The 23,306-nt window shown below is 37.8% G+C and overlaps 1 protein-coding gene across 3 annotated transcripts; it reads right to left on the bottom strand.

The window, feature by feature from the left end:
- Positions 1-5,746: 5,746 nt before the first annotated feature.
- LOC136205371 (TOM1-like protein 6) lies at positions 5,747-10,702 on the bottom strand. Of its 3 annotated transcripts, none has more exons than XM_065995925.1 (10): positions 10,275-10,702; positions 9,944-10,083; positions 9,296-9,374; positions 9,024-9,122; positions 8,710-8,823; positions 8,118-8,296; positions 7,936-8,017; positions 7,768-7,853; positions 7,323-7,592; positions 5,747-7,039 (listed from the first exon to the last, which is right to left on the bottom strand). In XM_065995925.1, the coding sequence occupies exons 1-10, from the start codon at positions 10,293-10,295 to the stop codon at positions 5,914-5,916; spliced, it is 2,196 nt and encodes a 731-aa protein (XP_065851997.1). In that variant the 5' UTR covers positions 10,296-10,702; the 3' UTR covers positions 5,747-5,913. The 3 variants fall into 3 exon arrangements, with proteins under 3 accessions (XP_065851997.1, XP_065851998.1, XP_065851999.1); XM_065995926.1 differs by having other exon boundaries at positions 8,118-8,281; positions 10,275-10,700; XM_065995927.1 differs by lacking the exon at positions 9,296-9,374 and having other exon boundaries at positions 9,944-10,700.
- Positions 10,703-23,306: the final 12,604 nt, after the last annotated feature.

Raw genomic sequence — 23,306 nt, 5'->3', positions numbered from 1 at the left:
TTCTCCATTAGACATCCCACTTACCCTGACCTAGTAAGGGAGTTTTACCACAATCTCCGAGTTGCTGATGATAACCAGGACTATCTGGTAACTGTGGTAAAGGAAAAGACCATTTTTATAAACCCTACCTATCTTGCTAACTTGCTGAAGTTAAAGAATGAGGGAACAAAACTGAGGTGGTCTGGGGATCATGAAGGAACTGGGTACGATGCCACCTTCTGCAAGCCCGCTGGCCATTCTGGAGAAATCTCAAGTTCATCAATGGGCCAGCACCAAAAGATGGCACACTATCTGCTGACCAATTACATCTACCCCAAGATCAACTGTACCAGCTCAGCGATAAATTTCGAGCAATGCTTCATATGGCATATGCTGACCTACAAGCCCATCAACATGCCAGTTTTCTTAATAGCCGGCTTCCAGAGGAGCACTGGAACTTTAAGTCTGGTCTCACTCATAACCAGAATTCTCAAAGATCATCAAATTGATCTCTTCGAGGAAACTGAGGCCCAAGGCTCTGAGATCACAGTGGCTTCGCTGCGTGCCTTGAAGTATGACCAGCCAATTAAGAAAGGCAAAAATACTGATGAAGCTGATGAGGAGATAAATGTCCCAAAGAAAGGAAAAAAGACAAAGGCTCCAGCTGCCCGAAAGAGGAAAGTTGTTGGGACTCCTTCAAAGAAGGCTGAGCCTCAGGCCAAGAAGCCTAAGTCAGCTGCTCAAAAAGGTCAGGAGAGACTTAAGACAGCTGAGAAGAGAAGTAGGCAAGATGAGCCTTATACAGAGGAAAGACTGGGTGCTGAGCAACCTCTGAAGAAGAAAAAGTCTTCAGAGCTGACCCCAATTGATGCTATCCCCACTGACATCATCGTTCCTGGTGATTCTCACTACACTCAATGTCAAGGAACTAAAGCTGAGCATCAAGAAGATGATGTGGAACTGGATGATTACTTTATCACTCAGGTGGAAGAAGAATTAGATAACTCAGATCAGGATGATGAGGAAGAAGAAGAAAAAGAAAGCGGTCAGGATGACGCTGAGGAGACAGCTAGTGAAGAAGAAGCTACTGACCCAATTAATACTGAGTTGGGTGCAGATAAAGAACAAGTACAAGCTAATCAGCTTAATGCTGATCAAGAAGAGACTTCTCCTTCTCACTCAGGAGAATCTATCCAAGCTGATCCCGCTCCTCCTCGAAGAAGAAGATTGATAAAGGCAAGTCAGCAAACAGTCATCGATCTCCCTGTTCCAAAGCAGACCAAAGATCCTTTTTCTCTGAAGCTGAAGTTTTTCAGTAAGCAAACCCCTTCTTCTCAACAAGCTTCTCTTGAAAAGCAAGCCTCTGTTTCTTCACCAAAGGAACAAGCTGACTTGAATGCTTCCGCAAACTCAACGAGCCAAATCGAGCAAGTTCTTGTTAATGCTGTTGCTCCAAGCACTGTGCTGACTCAAAATATTCCTGCCCCAGTCAGCACTGACAGCATTAGAATTACTACTTCACCAACCATCACTACTGTCGATCAATCAACTCTTCCGGAACATCAAGTGCAGATTGACAACACACTTCCAGTCACTGACCCTATCATAACTCTAACTCCTCCACAAACTGGTCATACTGAGGAAACTAGACAACATGATGATGAATCCCTCAACTATCTGCATGCCACCGAGTCTGGTAGAAAACTCATCAACTCGGTGCAGTCATTAATTCAGGACATTCATCAATCTGCTCAACCTACTGCTGGGTCAAGTAACAATGCACCAACTCAGCTGTCCCAGGTCACTCAACTCTTAAATGAGGTTAAAGGACTGAAGGATCTGCTAAGTGATATGATTTCAATTCAATCACATCAGCCCAAGGCCAAGTCTAGACATTGTCAGCTGCGAATACTCAGTATGCCACTTCTGATGAAGTTAAGATGCTTTTTGCCCAGCTTCACACTGAGCAAATCAAGACCAACAATCAGCTGGCCTCTTACTCTCAATGCTCGGTGGAGCAAATAAGCGAAGCAGTTCGTCTGCTGAACTTAAATAAACAAGAGATGGACACCGACCAGATGAAGCAAAATGAGATTCTGGTCACTACCCAAAGGACCTTCACACATGTGCGTCACAATAATATCCAGCGCCAATACTATGACTCAACACTGCTGAAGGCCTTTCATCAAGTCTTTGCTGCCCTGACAGAGTCAAATACTTGGGTAGGTAAGTCTCAAGCTTACATATTGAGCTTACTCAGCGCTGCTGAAATCGGCATTCCAAAAGAGCTCTTGAATGAAGGCGTTATTGTCTTTGACGGCATTAACGAAAGTGCCGACAAACTTAAGGAGCTGTCCGCCGTGCTAACCGCCGCTGTCTTAACCGACTCTTTTAGAATTCCTGCTCCTCCCGATGCTGACAAAACGGGGGAGAAAGAACAAGCTAGAACTCAGCATGAGACTCCTAGAAGCAGTCAGTCTAAGCAAAAGAAAAAGAAGTAGAAATAGGCTAGCTCAGCTTTGTTTAACTTAGTCTTTAGTCTATATGTTCTTTTATGCTCATCTTTTGCTATGTATGCTGACTACTTCACTTAAATACAATACTTGCATCTTTTATCCTAACTTGAGTTATTTCATATGATGCTGAGTATTATGTTATTATGTATCTTCAATTACATCAACTATGTTTACTGTCTAAATACTTGTTGATTGTATCCCATGCTGATCAAATGTTTGACATTATCTTGTATGCTTACGAAACACTGTCTCATAAAAACCATTGAACAAAATGATTACTCAGTACTCTCTGAATGATACACCTTCCGCTTAATACGGAGTAAAATAGAATATGTTCCATGAGCTGACCTATATCTGAAAACTGACCTTAGACCTACTTGATTAAACCTTAGAATGTTTAGAGTTAAAACTAAGTCAGTAGCTCAACCCTGACGGGGGAGTTTGCTAAGCAATAATAGGTCAACTATCATGGGGGAGCTCAACACTGAGTTCCTCGCTGAATAGTTTTGCCAACATCAAAATGGGGGAGTTTATTGAAACACCTTTCCACATAATTTTGATTTGACAAAATTGTTTAAGTGTAATTAAAAATATTCTAAACACACTACGTTTAAATGCTTTGATTTATTCTACTAATGTGTTTGTTCAATGTTGAGTTAAATTGTTTATAAGACATAAAGATTAAAAGGCCCAAAGCCCAATACGGAAGTCAAAGCCCAAGTCAAACAGTTCAAGGCAACTCGGCCCGCGTATGTCAAAACGCTATCGTTATGTACAAAACGCAGCTCAACGGAAGAAGGATCTAGAAGACCTTCGTTAAACAACTTCGGGACGAAGCTGCTGAGTTGAATCGACAAAAAGTACAAGACAGCAGCTGAGCAAGAACAACTTCCAGACAAAGTGTTTCCACTTTGGGTAAAGTTCAGAAGACACAGAACGTTGTCTAGTTGACCTTACCATAAATGGAGAGACAATCTGCCAAGCTGACTAAAAGCTGCTCAACACTGACCGAGGACAGAAGATACTCAAATCTGATTGGCCGAGAGCTCTGAGCAAGACTGAGTGACAATGACAGGAAGCCGTTTCCCTCCAACGGTTATTTCGAAATTCAAAATGACCGATGACTCAGACGTCTCTATAAATAGAGCCCTTCAGTTGCTTCATTCGAAACAGAACTTGAACAAGCCATTACGCTGACCAAAATTCTACTAAAAGTTCTGCAAGAAAAAGTAAAGCAATCTTACACCAAATTTCATATCTTTCGTGTAAAAGTCTAGAGTGATTATTCAATCATCTAAGGTGTCTTAGCAATTGTTGTTTAGGACAAACACTTATCATTTCTAGAGATTAGAAAGGAGAGGCTGAGTACTCGGTTATAGTACTCAGCGAGAGATTAGGAGTGAGTAGAGGTATAGAGGAAGGTACTCTTGTTATACTCAGCTTCTAAGTTGTAAAAGGTTTGATGCTCTACCGTTAAAGAGCTCAGTAGAGAATTTGAAATCTCGGAACGTGTTCCGGGGACAGGACGTAGGCTTGGAGGCCGAACCTGGATAAATCTGCTGAGTAATATCTTTCTAACCTTAAACTCCTTAATATATATATTGCTTGCTTAAACAAAACTGACCAAGTAAAGAGGTCAAACTGAGTTGTGCGCATTGAATATCTGAGCTCAGGAATAGACCCTGAGTGCTATCTCCTGACTCAAGTAAAGAAACTGACCTAGTCACCAGTTGACTAAGCCAGTGTCTTGCTATTCACTCAGCGCCGCTGTTAAAACCTTTTTCCTGAAGAAAAATAAGTCTGCCCTGAAGAAAAAATTTAAATAGTTCCTAACCCTCCCTTGGAACTATACTTGTAACGTTATAAGGGACCAACAATTACCTCACACCTCACCACAGGGTGAGGCGTGATTACCTCACGCCCGCGTGCCGGGAGAGGTTTTTTCCCCCAATTTCCCACCTCAAAGTCTGAAAGGGTACTTTCGTCCTTTCACGGGGCTAGAGGTGGGAAATTGGGGCTGGGTTTAACAACACCCCATATTAATGAGGAAGAAAGAAGCATATAATAAAAAAAAGTAAGGGTAATAATTTTGTCGAATTGAAATTAATGGTCAAAATTATATACAACTGATTTATTTATTTTTCAAGAAATAAAGGAGGCAATTTTCCTCTTTCCTTGCACGTGGTGTTGCTTGGGACTTCTAAAATGTTAGAGTTGCCCCCTGATCAGAGAGTTTGAAAAACAATTGGGTATAGAATTTCTAGGAAATTCTTGAATTTGTGAGGTTTTATAAAAAAAATCTTATAAGTTACTCTTGGTCTTGGTTGCTCCAATCATCAAAATTTCTCTTCTCCCGTCAAAGCAAACACGAATTGATTGAACCACGTAAATTTTTTGTGTAGTTTATTTTTGTTTTATTTTCAATTATTCGGTTAATTTACATAAGGTGATCCTAATCTTATAACATATTGTTATTTTACTCAATTCGTGATTATAGTTTTTCTTGCCTTTGTAGTTTTTTTTTTTTTTTTTTTTTTGTAGACTTTGTACAAATTCTGGCTTGAATTTATATATCATATGTAAATTGAAGGGAGAGTATCGAAGTGAATACGGAGAGTGTAAATATAAAATTTTATTAAGAGAATCTCCATCTCCATCTAAATGCATGTTGACTCCATATCATTTTGCTAATACTAAAACTAGTTGATTGATTTAATACATATCAACTTAAGCAAGATGCAGAGAAAGTGTTATGAGTGCTTTTATGTGCATGATGCTGGGGGAATTTGATGCACCATGTAGACAATGGCATACCCTGTCTGTCTGTCATATTCCAAATTCGTTCCCATACCTCAGGCTCACCAACTCAAAATAAGATTATTTCTTCATCCCACCTAAACTCCTGGTTGCACAAGGAACTTAAGATCATAGGTGAAGGAGGGAATAGGTTGCAATTGACTGGAATAATGCCGGTAAAACTACAATATGAGAACACAACCTTGAAGAGCCTCTTGGTATGTCAAATATTGGTACTTGGAGATTCTAGTCATCTAGTGTCATTTCAATATACTAACCTGCTAACAGAAACTATTGAACTACTTGGAACAATTAAATAGTCAAGTTAAACTAGTAAGCTTTTAACTATTATTAGCAATTAGCAAACTCGGAACAGGAATTCCAATTATATATTTTTAAAAAACTATTCTATAGGATCATTTGGGAAGTGCGTACAACTCACTCATGGATGCACAGAAACAACAGTGAGGGGAGCTGGGCGATTGTTAAGAATAAAACAAAAAATAACAAGTACCGACATAGCAGTTACAAGATCTAAAGAAATCCTTTTAGATACATTCCAAATTAATAGAGCATATTCACAAGGATATTTATCCAGTTTATCTGTTCTATTACTATTATTTCACTTTCTCCCTCCCACCATCCCTTGGCTAGAAGGCCCCGACAAGCTTGGCGATGCGTTGCCCGTCATGTTAAACCTTCCATCTGTGTTGCCGAAAACATTTAGATCTTCAAATAACCTGTATGAAGGAACAAAATTCTTTTGTCCAGAAGGCACAGAGCTCAATCGATGTTCACCACTCATGGATGACCCATTTGTACCTCTAGAGTTTAAGGAGTTACTATTATGCATTGGCCTAGCTGCCTGCGCAGATGCATATGATGAATTTGGGTTGGCTTCTGTATATGAGTAAATACTATTAGCAGATTGACGTTGGCCACTGGCATAACCAGGCGTAGCTGCCCAGGGTGGAGGGACATAGCCAGATGTGTATTGAGGGTATTGCGGCTGTGATTGTTGCTGAAACCGAGGCCGGAGTTGCTGCTGAGGCTGCTGCTGAAACTGCTGAGGTTGTGTTTGTAGCTGTGGTTGCAATTGAGGTCCAGAATGCTGCTGAGACTGAGGTTGAGATTGCAGCTGAGCCTCAGTATGTGGTTGATATTGAGGTTGAAATTGCTGCTGAGACGGAGGCTGAGCATGCAATTGGGGTTGAGCTTCAGTTTGGAACTGCTGAGTCTGAGAATGTGATTGAGTTGGAAACTGCTGCTGAGGCTGATGAAGAGTATGCGACTGTGGATGAGGTTGATGTTGAAATTCCTGCTGATGTTGTTGCGATTGAGGCTGTGTATGCGAATGAGAAGGCATTTGGGACTGAGGTTGGGCCCATGGAACAACGTAAGTGTTGTATGCTTCCTGGCCTTGACCTTGGTTTCCAGGATAAGTTTGGGAAACATAAGGATAGCCCTGTGTGCTTGAGGCTGGTGCCGGAGGTATGCTCTGGTTAGCATTCAGTGGAGCACAAGATGTGTGAGGTTGATGAGACGTTGACGAGGTTGATAATGTGATGCTCAAAAGGTCAATTATTTCCTGTTCTTTCATAGTACTAAGTGGTGCAGGTTGATCAACAAGGGCTAGCGCATTGCATACAGCAGGTGTTGAAGCAGTGGCTGTAGAAGTTGCAGTAATGGTGTCAACTGGCACTAGTGCCTGGCTACTTTGTGATGGACTTGACTTTGTTTTTGAATGTCTGCATTTAAAGTTGTGGAAAACACTGAATGAACCACAATTCCAGCTAACAACATTGACCAAAGAGAACCACTCCAGCGAGTCACAAATGCTCTATAGTAAAAAGGAATCAATAGTTCCAAGACGAAACGCAGCAGAACAATAAATCTGGATGGCTATGGTAACTAGTTGATTCTTCCTACTGATTAGCACTTAGAATTAACCTTATTTCACCATTAATATAATGTTAAGAAATTTCATGTTTCTGTAAGCTGTAAAAATGAAAGAGCTTTTAAATGTACTACCTCCGAGCTAGCTGTGCGAAGTCATCCTCCTCTTCATCCTCTTCATCAATATAGCTCCTTGTTACGTTAGCAACTGGCATAGAGGTATTAGTGCTAGAACTTGAAATAGAGTCTTTTACTTCTGCAGATTTGGAATTTGATGATGGCTTGGGCTCTAAATAAGTAGTTTGAGTTGGTATAGGAGAACCAGAAGCTATAGCATCATGTTTAGCAAGCAAGACTTGTAGACTGTCATTCAACTCAAGACCCTGGCCAAGAAGCTCCTCATCCCTGTCATAGAACCAACACACTTTCAGAAATGCTCACACCAACCTTGCAATTATATCCACTTGATGCGCGCATGCACACACTCCTGAATACCGATGCTAGTCCTTTCATCATATCAAGAACATGCCCAAAAGCCATTACAGCATTATTTCCAGGAATATATAATAAGAGAACTAACCCAGTTGTAGTTAGCATCTGCATCAACTTTTTCTGGTTTGACCGACAGTGATTAACGAGATCAACTATGACTTCGTCTTTTACAGCCTTGAAAAGGGAACAGCATAATTTGTCAAATAATGATTTCTTCTTTCAGAAAGGGAGAAGGAAACTTTATCGTACCACCCACCTCACGATCATCAGGGTTCACAGCTTGGAGCATGTCACTCAAAAGCTCCATAACATTGCGCATGGATTCCAAGGTTGATAAGCTACAATGATTAAGACAATTATAAGAGGATAAATAAGAAGCACCACTTTTAGTATACATCATAGGATAATGTAATATGCTACTAAAAAAACAAAACTCACCTTAAACCTTCAATCTCTGTTGCCATTGTTTCATCGAGTCTTCTAGAAGAATTACTAGGCATCCCATATCCAGCTTGTGGAGGCCTCAGTGTTGAATGACTGACAGGCGGTGTAAATATAGGAGCTGCATCTAAGGAACGTTGAGGGAATTCCACACCAGACCGCTGCATTGGTATAATCTAACATTGATCATTATTAAGTTAATTAAACTGATAATGCTAGCAGTAATGAATGGGTGAAAACATGGGATCTGCATAAAGTGAAAATTGGAGATATCCAGTCCAAAATGAATTGTATAATCTACGATCAGATCTATGGCACTCGTTCATCCATGTGACGTTTCTCATAATATTGAATGCAATCAAGGGGCAAAATAAGAAAGCAATTATATTCCATGGAGAGGATTTCCCTCCTTCTAATTGAATATTTATAAACATGGATCACATCCTAAATGGACCAATGACTAGTGCATTCTAGAAAAACCATAGCCATCCACCTTGAATAATGACAAACAATAATAAAAAATGTACTTTGTGCAAGTACCAAATTTGATCGCACAGAAGTGGTCTCTGATGAAAGAATAGAATTTTACCCTTAGTTCCTCATATGCCCAATAGTACTGAGGATGTTTTCCTCCTGGGCCACCAAATGCTTCTTGCCAAGAATCCAACAAAACCAGAACTTTATTCCTTACGTGCATATCTGTCTGCAAAACCATCCAAATAATTGTTTTAGGACAATACCCCAAAAGAAATCATATTAGTTTGCAAGACATAAACCACTATCTAACCGCTAAGAAGGTAACAATGACAAATTAATGTAGAAATTGCATTAGCTCTATGTGTGAGATAATCTAAACCACCAAATTTGTTGAGGTCATGGTATTCAACTAAAAACAAGATTTACCTTCTTCTTTACAATTTTGACCATCTCTCCCAATATGTTCTTTTCAGCAATTTGGAAATGAATATAATCACCACAATTCTTTACCATTGTTTCCAAAAGCTGCAAAGATCATTAAAAAGTGAGAACACCGATTAAAATTGAAAATTCAGGCACAAAAAAAATCACTAAAGTATGCACACAAATGACCTAGAATTTAAGCTCAATAAATCAGTCCCTATATATATAAACAATTGGAAGGATAAGATAAAAAACGATGATTCCAACAAACATACTGTGAAAGCAAGTAGTTGCACTTTAGGGTTCTTATGGTGCAACCTTTTCTTCAAAGCCTTCACAACATCTTTCACCAGCCTGAGAAATTCAACACAAAACCAGTGAGAATTCATCATCACTCTCCCCAGAGAAAGCCAACCCCCTTTTAAAAGATAAAAAGCGTCAAGATGACACAGCACACACAAATCCTTCAAAGACCAAATCATTTGACTTAATTAAACTCTTCTTCTTCTTCTCCTCCTTCTTCTCTCTCTCTCTCTCTCGTTCAACTGATCATTCCCCTTTACAAGTATTTGTTTACAGTCTCCAGACAAAGCTATGCACTCAAAAGTTTGGAAATATTTTCATCATTAATCTCAATTAGCTCCAGGAAACAACTTAAAAGCTAAAAAAATCAACAGGAATTGAAATTAATGTTTCTTTTACGAACAGAAATTGAAACTCCAATTAAAAAATGGACGAGATGAAACACAAAATATAATTTCAAGCACAAGAAATTGACATAAAGCACATGTAAAGCATACAAGATATCTGAACATATGCTGATCTGCACCTATATATTTACATAGAAAGCAAAACATATTAAGAAAAATAGTCAACTCCATAAATAATCGAGAGGTTGGAAAGTAGAAGTTGCAAGAGATTACCAATGATTAGAATTGACAGAATCACAAATATCAATATTCATAGTCCAATCGGGACCAATTAAAAGATCGCTAGTTGCCTTCTCCACCGCAACAGTAGCCGAAGAAGAAGAAGCCAAAGCCATCTTTCTCTCTCTCCCTCTCTGCAAAAACCAAACCTCTCTTTGCAAAAAAAAAAAAAAAAAAAGCGAAGATAGCTCGGAGAAGAATAAGGAACAAAGAAAAAGAAAAAGAAAAAGAGTATGAAAAGTCCAAGTCCCCTTAAAAATTCTATTTCCAGGAAACCGCAGCCAAGAAATCCATGAAAAATCTCCTATTAAGTAAAACTTCTTACAAAATTAATAATTGAGTTCATGCGATTTTCCCTCCGATAGATAGAATCAATTCTTTCTTCCTTCTTCTTCTTTTCTGAATCGTAAAAGAAAAAAGAAAAAAGAAAAAGAAATTCCCTTCTCTTCTCTGTGGCTTGGCTTGGCTTGCTTGCTTTTCTACCTATTTTCTAATTTCTATCATTCTCCGGAAAATCCGTTTCATTTTTTCCTGCCTTTCCTCTCGGGGCCTTTAACATCCTTCTCCTCCTATCTTTTCATTTTTCTTTATCCCACTCTCAGAAAGGGGATGTGGGGGCACGCGCCTCTTTGATATTTACGCGTTCGTTGGCTAAACAAAACAGACAGGGATAGCTAGAGCTAGCTGTGAAATGCAGCGAGTAGACTCTTCTTGTTTTTTTTTTTCTTTTTTTCCTGATAGAACAGACTCTCCTAGTTTTAAAAGAAAGAAAAGTCATACATTACATAGTTATGGGGAATGGAAGGAAACAGAGTGTATGCTTTTGCTTACACAAAATATGATAATTATTCTTTATCGGGGTCGGGTCGGCTTTGTTGTTACTTCTAGATAAATTAGTGGTTTTCTAAATTATTATATACTAGTCAAACAATTATTCCATCTCAAAAATATTTATAAAATTAAAAACATATGTAAAAAAATCTGAGTTAAAACCATAAATATAAATAAAATAAAAAATTTATTATTTTTTTATTGAGCATGGGTTAAACTCCGAAAGCAGACCAAAAAAAAAAAGATCAGAAACTAGACCCAAATGAGGTGCCACCCGAAGCAAATTATGGACGCCTGCAAGACGCATATCTCACTCGTGATAACTCAAGGGACTCGAGCCTGCAAATTAGCCATTCAGTCTGCCACCTTGTTCCCTTCTCTAAAAAAATGAGTAATCTGTACCTCTCATTGTTTGTCCCGAAGAGTCTTGCACTGAGAGATCAGCCAGAGGAGCCGAGGAGGGAAAACAATTCTGTTATTCATATAATTCACCACGAGTAAGGAGTCAAGCTCGATCCAAACCTTCCCATAGCCTTTTCTCCACGCGGTCTCCAACCCAAAGTAGAGACCCTAAATCTCCGCTAAAACCGACGTATAAATATCAATATTAGCTAGGAAACCCCCCAATCAATATCCTTCATTATCCCTAATCACTCCCCCTCACAGTAGACAACTCAGGATTCCCTTTACATGCTCCATCGCAATTCACTTTTACTCGTCCTATATCTAGCGGCTTCCACCCCACTAGAACCTCCCTCAAACACCGACTTGTACCCACCCCCACTGATTGAAAGGCTTTCCCAAACTCTAGTGTTTGATCCATTAGGAACTCTCTATGCGAACGTACCCACTAAGTATCTGATTCAAAAACTTGGGCATTCCGTCATCCCCAACACCACCAAACGATCGTAACAAACATAACCGGCTAGGCAATATCGTTCCAAAATGTCTCTCGGGTTAGATTGGCGAATAGCCATTGATGGAGGTTTTCGAAGAAAAAAATACATAATGTAATGCAAAGGAATAAAACCATACCAAACTTCTCTCACTTTCACACAGTCACACAGGATATGAACAGTGGACTATGTCGCGCCATAAGCTAGATAGGCCGTCGAACCCACGAGATGTCGCTTCTATCTGTTCTCATTCGATAAAATTTTGTCCAAAGCCACGAGCCAAATAAAGTACTGAATGCGTTCAGGAACATCCAGCTTCCAGATATGCTGCTAAAAAGTTGCAGAAGCAGCAGACTCCATAACGGCAGGGGAGCAGTACTTCGCATCAGCCAAGATGCGCTCTGAACAGAGAAACAACCACTCAGTGATGGGTTCTAAATAAACTGATCATGTTTGAAGTTATCCATGAATAAGACAACCGAAGCAATACGGAACAAAGTTATCTCCGGTAATAAATTCTGGAGGTGTGCCCAGTTTCAGTGATCGTCAGGCAGCCAATAGTACTCCATGCAAATGTTAACCTCTTGCTCCAGAATTTCTCCATAATTAATGTGTTGAAATAATAATTGATCAATTTCTTAGTGTATCCATTTAAAAGGTAAAAGTTTAATGTGCTTAAAATAATTGATCTAGAGTTTAATGTATCCATTTGAAAAATTAAAGGTTTAGTTAATAAAAACTATTCAGGGACTCAAATATGCATTTTACCTAAATTAACTATTGCTTGCAATGTTGGAGAGTTAAATTAATTAAGAATTTTGAAATCAATGGCTATTAATATTCATTTCATGGTAAAAATTGGTGGTGGTGCATTTTATAGCTTGCTAGGGCATTGCGTCAGTGCCATGGGTCCTTTCTTTGAGGAACAAAATGTGATTAACATTAAAGTATGATTCGAACATAAAACAACAATATATTTTTCAATTATTCATGTCATGATACAAGAAAATCTATTTAATTTAGATTTCGACATATTGAGTTTGCTTGTTCATATACATTAAACAACCAGTGAAGCAACTTTATACAAGTATGATGTATCCCACGTATTACTTATAACATTTTAGTTGTAACCTTTGATCGTAAGAAATGGAAAAATAATCGCCAGTATACTCAACTAGTTGGCATTGCTGCCCCAACATTTGCTTGTTTATGATAGATCAACATAATAAAGCTGTGAGATGATAAATCAAGCACCCAAAAAGAAATAACATTCTCCAATATGTTCCTAACTTATAAAACATGTAAATTTAGTTTGTACACAACTTCAGAGATAGATCATTGCCGTTAGATACTAGCTTTGCCAAATAGTTGTATGTATGAAACAAATATCCAAATTTCAAGTTGAGGACCAGTTAGATCAAAACTACTAATAATTTGCAGGAAAATTACACCATAATTAATTGATAAAAACATGACTTTAAAAACATAAAACTCAGAACTACAATCTTTATTATAGTAAATCTATCCATTTCAAAATTAAATTCATCTTCGAAATCCTACAAAGAACATAACTGATGTACTTATATCACTATTCTTTCTGAAAATAGAAATGTGTACTTTACATATTACTCATCCAATCACATTTTTCAAGTATGACATTTAGTTGGTCTTCAACTTAAATACTCTCATGATTCTAAAGTTCACCATAAGAAGCTCAAATAGGGAGGCAAAAGCCAATGATTAAACTCGTGATGCTAGGAATGTACTCAACCACTGAGCTACTGATACTATCTATCTTACCTCATCTATCAAATATGTCCAAATTGTCTTTGTCTGGAAAAACCCATGTGCAAGAAATGAATTCAATCAAATTGCCTTTATGATTTATAAATTGCTGAATTACTTCCTAAAATAATTATTTTAGGCTCTTTCAAAGAAGGAACAACAATAAAAAAAAATTCAATTGCACTTCATCAAAAATATTTTCCAACAAAGGGTTAAACAAAACTTGACAACCTTAAGAAACTGAATCTAGCAATATTTGCATATAACAATGTGCCTGTATATAGAGATAGTTATACTTTAAATCAAAGATCATAACTTTCTAAAAGGTTACATCAAATTTTCCAAAACCTTCAACACATCATGTGAATGTAGATTAACAATGTACTACATATACTATGAACACAAAAACATGGTGAAAAAATTATCAAGCAAATAATAGTGTAAGCAACAATACCTTAAATGAGGCATTGAGTCTACCTTAAACTATAATCAAATCATGGTTATGGATAGATTCCCCTAAAAGCACTCAACAATCAGAAGACTACTGGTTGGATAGCAATAAGGATACAAACACTATGCCATTTTCCTTTTCACATGACACAAGATACATGACAGACATTTCTTTTCGTGTCGTCTAATTGTTTTTCGTGACAGTATATTAAAATTTTGTCATCTGAAAGCGTAAATGTAAATCAGCTCAATTCACATGTGGCCTTCCGATGACACAACTCTGTCATCTAAAGAAAGCGCGCATTTAAGTCAAAATTTACTTAATCATCAGATGGCATTTGTTATAAATGATTGTCATTGCATGTGGAAAACAAAAAAAAAAAGTGGCAATGAAATTTTCACATACGCGGCCAACGAAAACTAATATCAAATTTAAGGCGCTCAATACGTTTGACTGAAATTTCAGCTCATATATAAACCCCTCTCTCATTCCAAATCCCTAACTAGGTTCCGTGCAGCTCGTCCTCGTCTCTCTCACCTCTCTCCTTAGCTATCTCTGACCGGTTGCTTTCTACATGCAAATCACTAGGTCGAAACAAGGTAATGGTAAGCCATATTTACTTCGTTCCTGGATGTATTAGAGTTTCATTGCTCCTTACTATATCTTTTCCTCATCTAATTTACTCTTGTGTATGTTGATTTCAGCAGTTGGAAAGGATATCTATTAAATTTCAGACCTATCGTTGAAAAGGTTAGATCTCTGGCCTCCGTGATGCTATTGTGGGTGATGCTGACATAGTTAGATATTACTCTTTTTATTTGCAAATATTATTAACATTAGAGATTATGAACTGATCTGATTCCTTTTTATTTGAAACTAATATTTGCAAGGATATTAAGATTGCTCGAGTATATGGGGCGGTTGCTGGAGGAGATGGTTTCATGCCTACGATATATGGGAAGATTTCTTTAACTTATTGAGTACATATATTGTTATGTTGGTTGTATGTATGATGTTGTTGTATGCCTTAGGAATTGCCATGAACTGAATTCGTTTGTATACAATAATCAGACATGGGTATGTGATAAATAAGGGTTGTGTATGTGTATTTCTATGAAGCTTGCATGTATGAAGCATAGTCACCACAGTGAAGCATAGTCATATGGTCAACTAAATCTCATTCACTATGTATCGTGTCAATTGGCTTGTTATGCTTATGGAAAAGCATTCAACATGGTAATGAAGTTATTTGATTCTAACATCGCAGGTTTATGACTAAGCTTGTGGTGACAGTATCATACAATTCATCATCGTGCTCACTTTTCATGAACTGTACAATCCAACTAGCAGGTACATAGTAAAGGAGATTCAAGTTTATGGTTGATGTTCTGTTTAGGAAGCTAGAACTGACTATGCGTATGTTTATGAAGCATGATCCTGTTTATATGCTCTTATACCTATGAGTTATATTGTGATTGGCCATACTCTTATGCCTCTTATACTACATATATACTCTTATACCTACAAGTTATATTGTGACTGGCCATACTCTTATGCTATGAATGTTCATTGAGTGAAATAAATGATGTAAGAATTGATATCAGTATGTGTATGAACCTGCTTAGTGCTACTTGTATATAACTTAATCAGTGAAGTATAGTGATATAGTCAACTGATGCTATCAGTTGTATACTTGATATATAGCATATTCTGTGTCCCTTATATATACATATAACATGTTCTGTGTCACTTGAGTATTGTGATTGGCCGTACTCTTATGCATCTTATACTACATATATGCTCTTATACCTACGAGTTAGATTGTGATTGGCCATACTCTTATACTATGGATGTTCATTGAGTGAAATAATGATGCAAGGACTGATATCAGTATGTGTATGAACCTGCTTAGTGCTACTTGTATATAACTTAAATAGTGAAGTATAGTGATATAGTCAACTGATGTTATCAGTTGTTTACTTGATATATAACATATTATGTGTCCCGTGTATATACATATAGCATGTTCTATGTCACTTGAGTATTGTGATTGGCCATACTCTTATGCATCTTATATTACATATATATTCTTATACATACGAGTTATCTTGTGATTGGTCATACTCTTATGCTATGAATGTTCATTGAGTGAAATAAATGATGGGCTTATGATTCTATCAGCACAAGTTTTATATCAATTTAGGAATAGACTTGAATAAGTTGTCTACTTGATATATAGAACGTTCTGTGTCACTTAAATATACATATGTTCGTTGAACATGTTTGAAGCATGTAGCTTAGTGCTACTTGTATATACCTTAATCAGTGAAGTATAGTGATGGGTTTATGATGATATCAGCACAAGTTTTATATCAATTTAGGAATAGAATTGTATATACGAATAAGTTGTCTACTTGATATATAGCATGTTCTATGTTACTTGAATATACATATGTATACTTGAATAAGTTGTCTACTTTGTATTATAAAAAAGGGAAATGATGCAAGGGGGCATATGTGCGAATAGCAACAGAGGAGGTTTGGATGCTAAACAAACATTAGAGTTGGATGGTGTGGAGTACTAGAGAGGCATCAAATGCAAATTGAAGATCAAATTAATTACCAAGTAGATTTGTAATCAGTAATCATTTTGTTCTTCAATTTGCGCTCATGCCTCTCTGGTAGTCCACACAATCCAACTCAATGTTTGTTTAGCATGCACACCTCATTGCACGTTATTCGCACATCATGCCCCCCTTGCACGCTATTCGCACATCATCATGTCCCCTGCATGCTCTTGAGTCCATCTCCTGTAAGTTGAGACATAACTACCGTATTGTTGATGTATTGCTCAACAATTTGTTCTTGGCTAGGAAATGGCCCCTCAATGAAGGGCTCTATCAGCATTCCATAAATATGTCACAGTAGCTAGAAAATGCATAGATAAATTAGACCCCAAACATGCATAGATAGATTAGACCCCAAACATAGGCAAATGCATAGATTTATAACATCATCTTACTGTGGCAACATAGAAGGAAGGACGATCAAGTAGCTGGGAAATAGATACACTCCCCAAAGGACTGATATTAGGATGATAGTAATTTTATGAGTGTATATGCATATATATGAACTGATTACTATGTATTATTAAGTTCGTGTTCTTACAACTGGATGTGTGGAGGGGAAATCAACAGGGAAGTTGATATCGACTCTATATACACCTCCTTCATAAGGGATGTTTGGAGGGCCCTTCATCATGACAGACCATTGCAGATGGTCACCATTCTCAGAACCTGCATATATAGTAGCAAGCGTACGTGAGTTAGCAGAAATAAAGAAGGAAAGCAAATTAGGATTTATATTTGGTTATTTGTGAGAACTCGATTGATCAAATATAAAACACCAATTTGATTAAGGTATTCAATCTTAGGCCAATCAAGGAAAGATTGTCTGCAGTTATTTTATATTATGCAAAGCATGATAAATATAATTCTTATTTCTGTTTTTCAATTAGGTTTATAGGCATTAATCAAACTAACATTTTTAGCTTTTTGCTCAGTTTGATTTCGTCTTACTTTAAAATCAATTGAAGTTTTTAAGGAAACTATAGCCATAATACATGTTGAATTTTAAGTCAATAGAGGATGAATGTGCTATTTTTCTTTCCTATATTAAAATTTTATTTTATTACTCATATTAATTATAATTAGATTAAGTAGTCGTATTCTTAACTTTTGGCCACGATTGCGACCACCCTTATCACGATCGAGGTATGAAAGGAACGTTAAAATAAATTAAAAGCAAATTAAACGTGTTTAAAGTTTAAAGTCACGGTTGCGTTCATCCATGGCATGGTCGGGACCTCTTAAACGGGCACAAACACATTAATAAATGTATATAAAGTCACGGGCATGACTAGCAAATAAATTAACAAAAACCTAAGTTCATATCAATTCATATTTATATATATTAGTTTAGGTTTGGGAAATGAAATTTTTGCTTTGAAATGTCTTGAGACGAAATAATCAAAGACATGCGTGGTTACACCCGTCCTGAATGCTTCAATATAAAAATTGCAATACAAGACGGATGATAAATCATTTTTACACTAGCTAGTTTGATGTTTTGCGTATAAATTTACCTTGTAAGATTTATCTTTCGGTTTAACTAATTTAAAAAGGATATGTGGAAATATGTTCTATTTTTATAAAAAGATTGTTTGAATGATAAATTCAGTGAAATTTTGCTCGGGACTGATGGATGTTTCGTCTAGTGGTCGTATTTCTCTTACGACAAAATGTATATTATGATAAGTGCGTTATGACTATGGATGTGGTCTTTTTAAATGCTCTATGTTCACTCGACGTCACTACTGAGGGGCAAGTGTACCCCGTCGTATCAAGTAATAATCCGGTTAAGACCGGGTATCGAATCCGCGGGATTTATAACTGCAAGTATTAAACGACTCGGTTTTATACGTTATTTAAGCTGTGAATACTTTGAGGTTGATATGGGAACCAACTACAAACTACTAGGCAAATTTATATGACGAAACTCTTAAGAAGTGATACGGTTGGCGATAAGTTATAACTACGACAAATAACGATTCCTAATACATATACAGTTAATGTTTTGCTCTTGCAAAGACGACTACGTGTAGTTCGACCGACCCGTGAAGTACTTAGACTACGTGGTTCCTAGTCAAGGCGTGTCTAATGCTTGGGACCAGAAATTATGGCCCGTAAGTTCCGTGGCTTGTCAATTCCTACGGTTTTCGGAGCGTCACTTCCGGTAAGGCAACACCTATATGAATCCCTAAAGATAGCCCGAATGGCGTCGGAAATCACGTTCCCCTACACAATAGTCAATTACGAGTATCAAAACAAGCAACAAACATCAACACATATATGGAAAAAGAGGTTATGAATCATAAATTATAAATATGGAAAGTGTAAATATGGATTACAAACAAGCCTAGTACATAGGATGAGATCAAGCTAATTAGCAAGTATAAAGGGAAGAATCCACCCTCGGAACTAGCTAACCGGACTCAAAAGTCGTCTCTAAGGACTTGAATGGTAGAGCTCTCGAGCTTGGTGTGCGGAGATGGAGCGGGACTTTGATGAAATGCCGGGAGCAACGGACAAGCTCTCGAGATGGAAGAGTTTAGTTACACAAAGCCTAAAAACAAATCTAAAACTATAACAATCAAAACAAGTATAGTTTGCTCTCTCTAATGGTGTATTAATGAGTGATAGTCACTCTTATTTATACATCAAGCTAGGGGAAAAATTGTAAGTTCACAAGGTATAAGTATGGAGCAACATTAATTTCTGCAGAATTCCCATAATACGCCTTGCGTATGGTAGGGTACGCCCCGCGTACTAGCCCATGCCTTCAATAATTTCCTGCATGTGGACCTAAATCGGATCTTGTTGTCCCAAGTATGCCCTGCGTACTTTGACATACGTCGCGCGTGTTTGAGCTCCTGGCTAAAAAGAGCTTGAATTACACCAACTACGCCCTGCGTATCCTGAAACACACCATGCGTATGATAGTTGACTTAGGAGATAATGCAATCTGACATTTATGATTGGGCCAATTATTGCTTTCTACGCCCTGCGTAAGTTGGGTACACCTTGCGTATTATGCGTTGGATCCACGTGGTGTCTGCGGATAAGGCAATTATTTCTGACTCAATGTTTCACGCCCTGCGTACGGAGTGATACGCCCTGCGTACTGGCATGAATTTTGCTCCTTGCTCGTACCTGAAATACAATTCTCGAGAGCCGAGTTAGCTTGACGTTTTATTTCATAAATTCAACCAAAAACAAAGATAATTAACTAACACTACGAATTTTATTCTTACTACGTTATTTTATTAAAACACTCTATTTTTGTAATTAAACTTATTTATTTAGTCTCAAATTAAACCGTAAATCACGCTAAAAGATAGGGGTAAAATACCCCTATCAAACCTCCTCGGACTTTAAAGTTTTACTTGTCCTCAAGTAAAAGAAATCGAAAGACAAGGGATTGAGATTATTAAGAAACAAACCGACGGTTGGTTTTACCAAGTGCGTGATTTCAAAGTTAAAGTTTTATGCAAAGTTTTCGGTAAGTACCTACGCAAACAATCGAGTGACCAAAACTTGTTTGAAACCTCCATAATCAAAACTAATAGGCAATATTAACGGGGGTCGATTATCTTTTGAGAACCCGATAGTACCTCACCAATGGATTTCACTCTTACGCTCAAACTTTGGTGGGTCGGTGTTTTAGCACTCTTCTTTGCACTTACTCGAGATCACTTTGAATTTGCATTTTTATCTGGGTTTTTCCTCCTATGTTATGGCTTAGGCAATATTAAAAATGAACCCGGAGGGGGGTTGTAATGTGGGTGGATTTTTTAGTGGTTAATTTTTTGGAAACTCGAGTTTAAATACCATTTTGGCGATCGCACTGTATTTTTATTTTGGCCTTGGCGAGTTCGTAAAACATGACTCGAAATTGCTCGGGTGGAGCTTGAGAATGCCTTTTGCTCTTTATTGTATTTTTTATTTTTCGTTTGAGAGCGGCACAAAAACGATTTCGAAAGCTTTTGGTGCTTACTTGTCAAGGCCTTTGGCTTATTTCGGATAATTTTGGTGCGATTTGATCTTGTTGGTATTTAAACAAGAGGAAAAAGGGTTAAATGTTAAAAGGGGTATTAACAACAAAAAGTCGGTTAATAGGCTCGAGGGGGTTTCCTAGAGGTTGATAAAAACGAGAAAAATAAATTAAGAAAAGAATTAGACTAAGTGGACTCGTTTTATCATCTATTGCCATTTTAACCAAAATAGGTGTACTTAACCCGGTATTAGGTGCAAACTCTATGAGTCGAGTGAAGTCAAAGCTCTTGAAAAATTGTGAAAGAAATAGAGTTCTCGTACGAACTCCTTTAGGCTCAAAATTACCTCACAAAATTTCGGGTTTAAATTGTGTACTATCGAGTCTTCGCTAAACTTTCAAACATCCCGTTTTTATTGCCTGATTAAGTTTCATTATGGAGATGACATGTGGGTTAGTACTCAATGCTCTTGTTTAGTATCACCTAGGCTTTGCATAAATTCTACAACTTCAAAATTAAGACTAAATTTCTTACTAAAACCGATCCTTTGTGTCGACGTCTTTTTATTTTAACGACAAATAACGGAACTTTAGATAATTTCCGAGGGAGGTAGTGTGTCGGAAAAATTTAAGAATTGATAAATTAGTTTAATTATTTTGTTGTTTATTTGATTTTTGTTTTTGTTTTTGTTAGTGCAAAACAAACTGAAAGTGCGGGGTTGCACGACCCTCCGCGTTATTAAAATGACGTCTATTCCAAGGACGTCGCAAAAGAAAAGAAAACAAAAACAAAAATAGATTGAAATTAAATTTAGACCCTAGAAGGTCAGGTCCTACGCGAGGCGTGCCCAGGGGGGCGCCCCGTGTAGGAGGGGCATTTTAATCCATTTTTGGCCAGAGACTCAAATACGCGGGGCGCACGTAGAGGGACGCCCCGCGTGTTCCGAGCTCTGGGCCATTTTATCTGGGACAAGGTGGGGCACGTGGGGCGTAAAAGGGATATGCCCCATGTGAACGTTATTAACTCACGCAAAAACAGAAATAATGAGCATGGGAATGGAAAAGAAATGCAGCTACGCGGGGCGTACTAGTGTGTACGCTCCGTGTGGCCCCCTTTTTTTTGGGATTTGTTTTTCCGGTTATTTTTATTTAAAAAAACGAAATTGGAAAGGAAAATGCGCTTGGGGAAGAAAACTCCCTTATTCGAGCTTGGGTTGCCTCCCAAGAAGCGCTACGTTATAGTCGGTGAGCTCGACTTAGCATTTCCTCCTAGGTGTATGCTTCCATTCGCATTAGAAATGCAAATTCTTGAATAAACAATCCGTACCTACAAAACGGATTGTTAGCTTCAAAAAACTTTAACAAAAACCAAAAACTATATTTACAGAAATGATTGAAGAGTTTAGTTTTCTCCCTCTTTGACTCCTTGGGTAGCTCAAAAAGAGTGAAATAACCCGAGGTAGAAGGAACCTCAAACTCTTCTAGTTGTGGATTTATTTCCATGGGCCCGCACACAACCGGCTCATCGATTACGACTTCCGGTTCCTCGCAGTTGAGACAACTTACACAGTTTAGGGACTCCTCTTAAGAGAACTCAATTAACTCGAGCTCTACATTTTGATCAACCGGATTGGGGTCTCTAATCGATTCGCCCGCGGTTGAATCGATACGAGACGTCAATCTAGCGACTTGATTTCCCAAATCCCTGCAATATGCCTCATTGTTAGATAATCTCACTTGAATATCTTTAAGCATAGAGATTACCACATCGAATTGCGAGGTTGAGTGTTGGTATGGGCATTCGTCATCCATGAGATCGTCCCACAGACGACGACTATGAGGCATCATACCATGAAACAAATCATTAGTAACAACACGAAACAAAATAAATTATTCACACAAAAAGAAAGTAATATTTACAAATGCTTAAACTAACAATAAAACGTTTTTGTCTAATATTGCAAGAAATTATAAATCCCCGGCAACGGCGCCAAAAACTTGATGGATGTTTCGTCTAGTGGTCGTATTTCTCTTACGACAAAATGTATATTATGATAAGTGCGTTATGACTATAGATGTGGTCTTTCTAAATGCTCTATGTTCACTCAACGTCACTACTTAGGGGCAAGTGTACCCCGTCGTATCAAGTAATAATCCGGTTAAGACCAGGTATCGAATCCGCGGGATTTATAACTGCAAGTATTAAACGACTCGGTTTTATACGTTATTTAAGCTGTGAATACTTTGAGGTTGATATGGGAACCAACTACAAACTACTCCTAACTACGGGTGAGGCAAATTTATATGACAAAACTCTTAAGAAGTGATACGGTTGGCGATAAGTTATAACTACGACAAATAACGATTCCTAATACATATACGGTTAATGTTTTGCTCTTGCAAAGACGACTACGTGTAGTTCGACCGACCCGTGAAGTACTTAGACTACGTGGTTCCTAGTCAAGGCGTGTCTAATGCTTGGGACCAGAAATTAGGGCCCGTAAGTTCCATGGCTTGTCAATTCCTACGGTTTCCGGAGCGTCACTTCCGGTAAGGCAACACCTATATGAATCCCTAAAGATAGCCCGAATGGCATCGGAAATCGCGTTCCCCTACACAATAGTCAATTACGAGTATCAAAACAAGCAACAAACATCAACACATATATGGAAAAAGAGGTTATGAATCATAAATTATAAATATGGAAAGTGTAAATATGGATTACAAACAAGCCTAGTACATAGGATGAGATCAAGCTAATTAGCAAGTATAAAGGGAAGAA

Source organism: Euphorbia lathyris, chromosome 9, assembly GCF_963576675.1.
Source record: "Euphorbia lathyris chromosome 9, ddEupLath1.1, whole genome shotgun sequence".
Classification (NCBI taxonomy): Eukaryota; Viridiplantae; Streptophyta; class Magnoliopsida; order Malpighiales; family Euphorbiaceae; genus Euphorbia; species Euphorbia lathyris.
The sequence above is the reverse complement of the archived record's forward strand: the minus strand, read 5'-3'. Positions and strand labels throughout refer to the sequence as shown.

Coding starts and splice junctions, on each gene's coding strand:
- LOC136205371 (XM_065995925.1), bottom strand. CDS start 10,295: ATGAACTCAATTATTAATTTT. Junction 8,297..8,709: donor GGGCATATGAGGAACTAAGG/GTAAAATTCTAT, acceptor GATCAATGTTAG/ATTATACCAATGCAGCGGTC. Junction 7,040..7,322: donor TTCGCACAGCTAGCTCGGAG/GTAGTACATTTA, acceptor CTTTAAATGCAG/ACATTCAAAAACAAAGTCAA.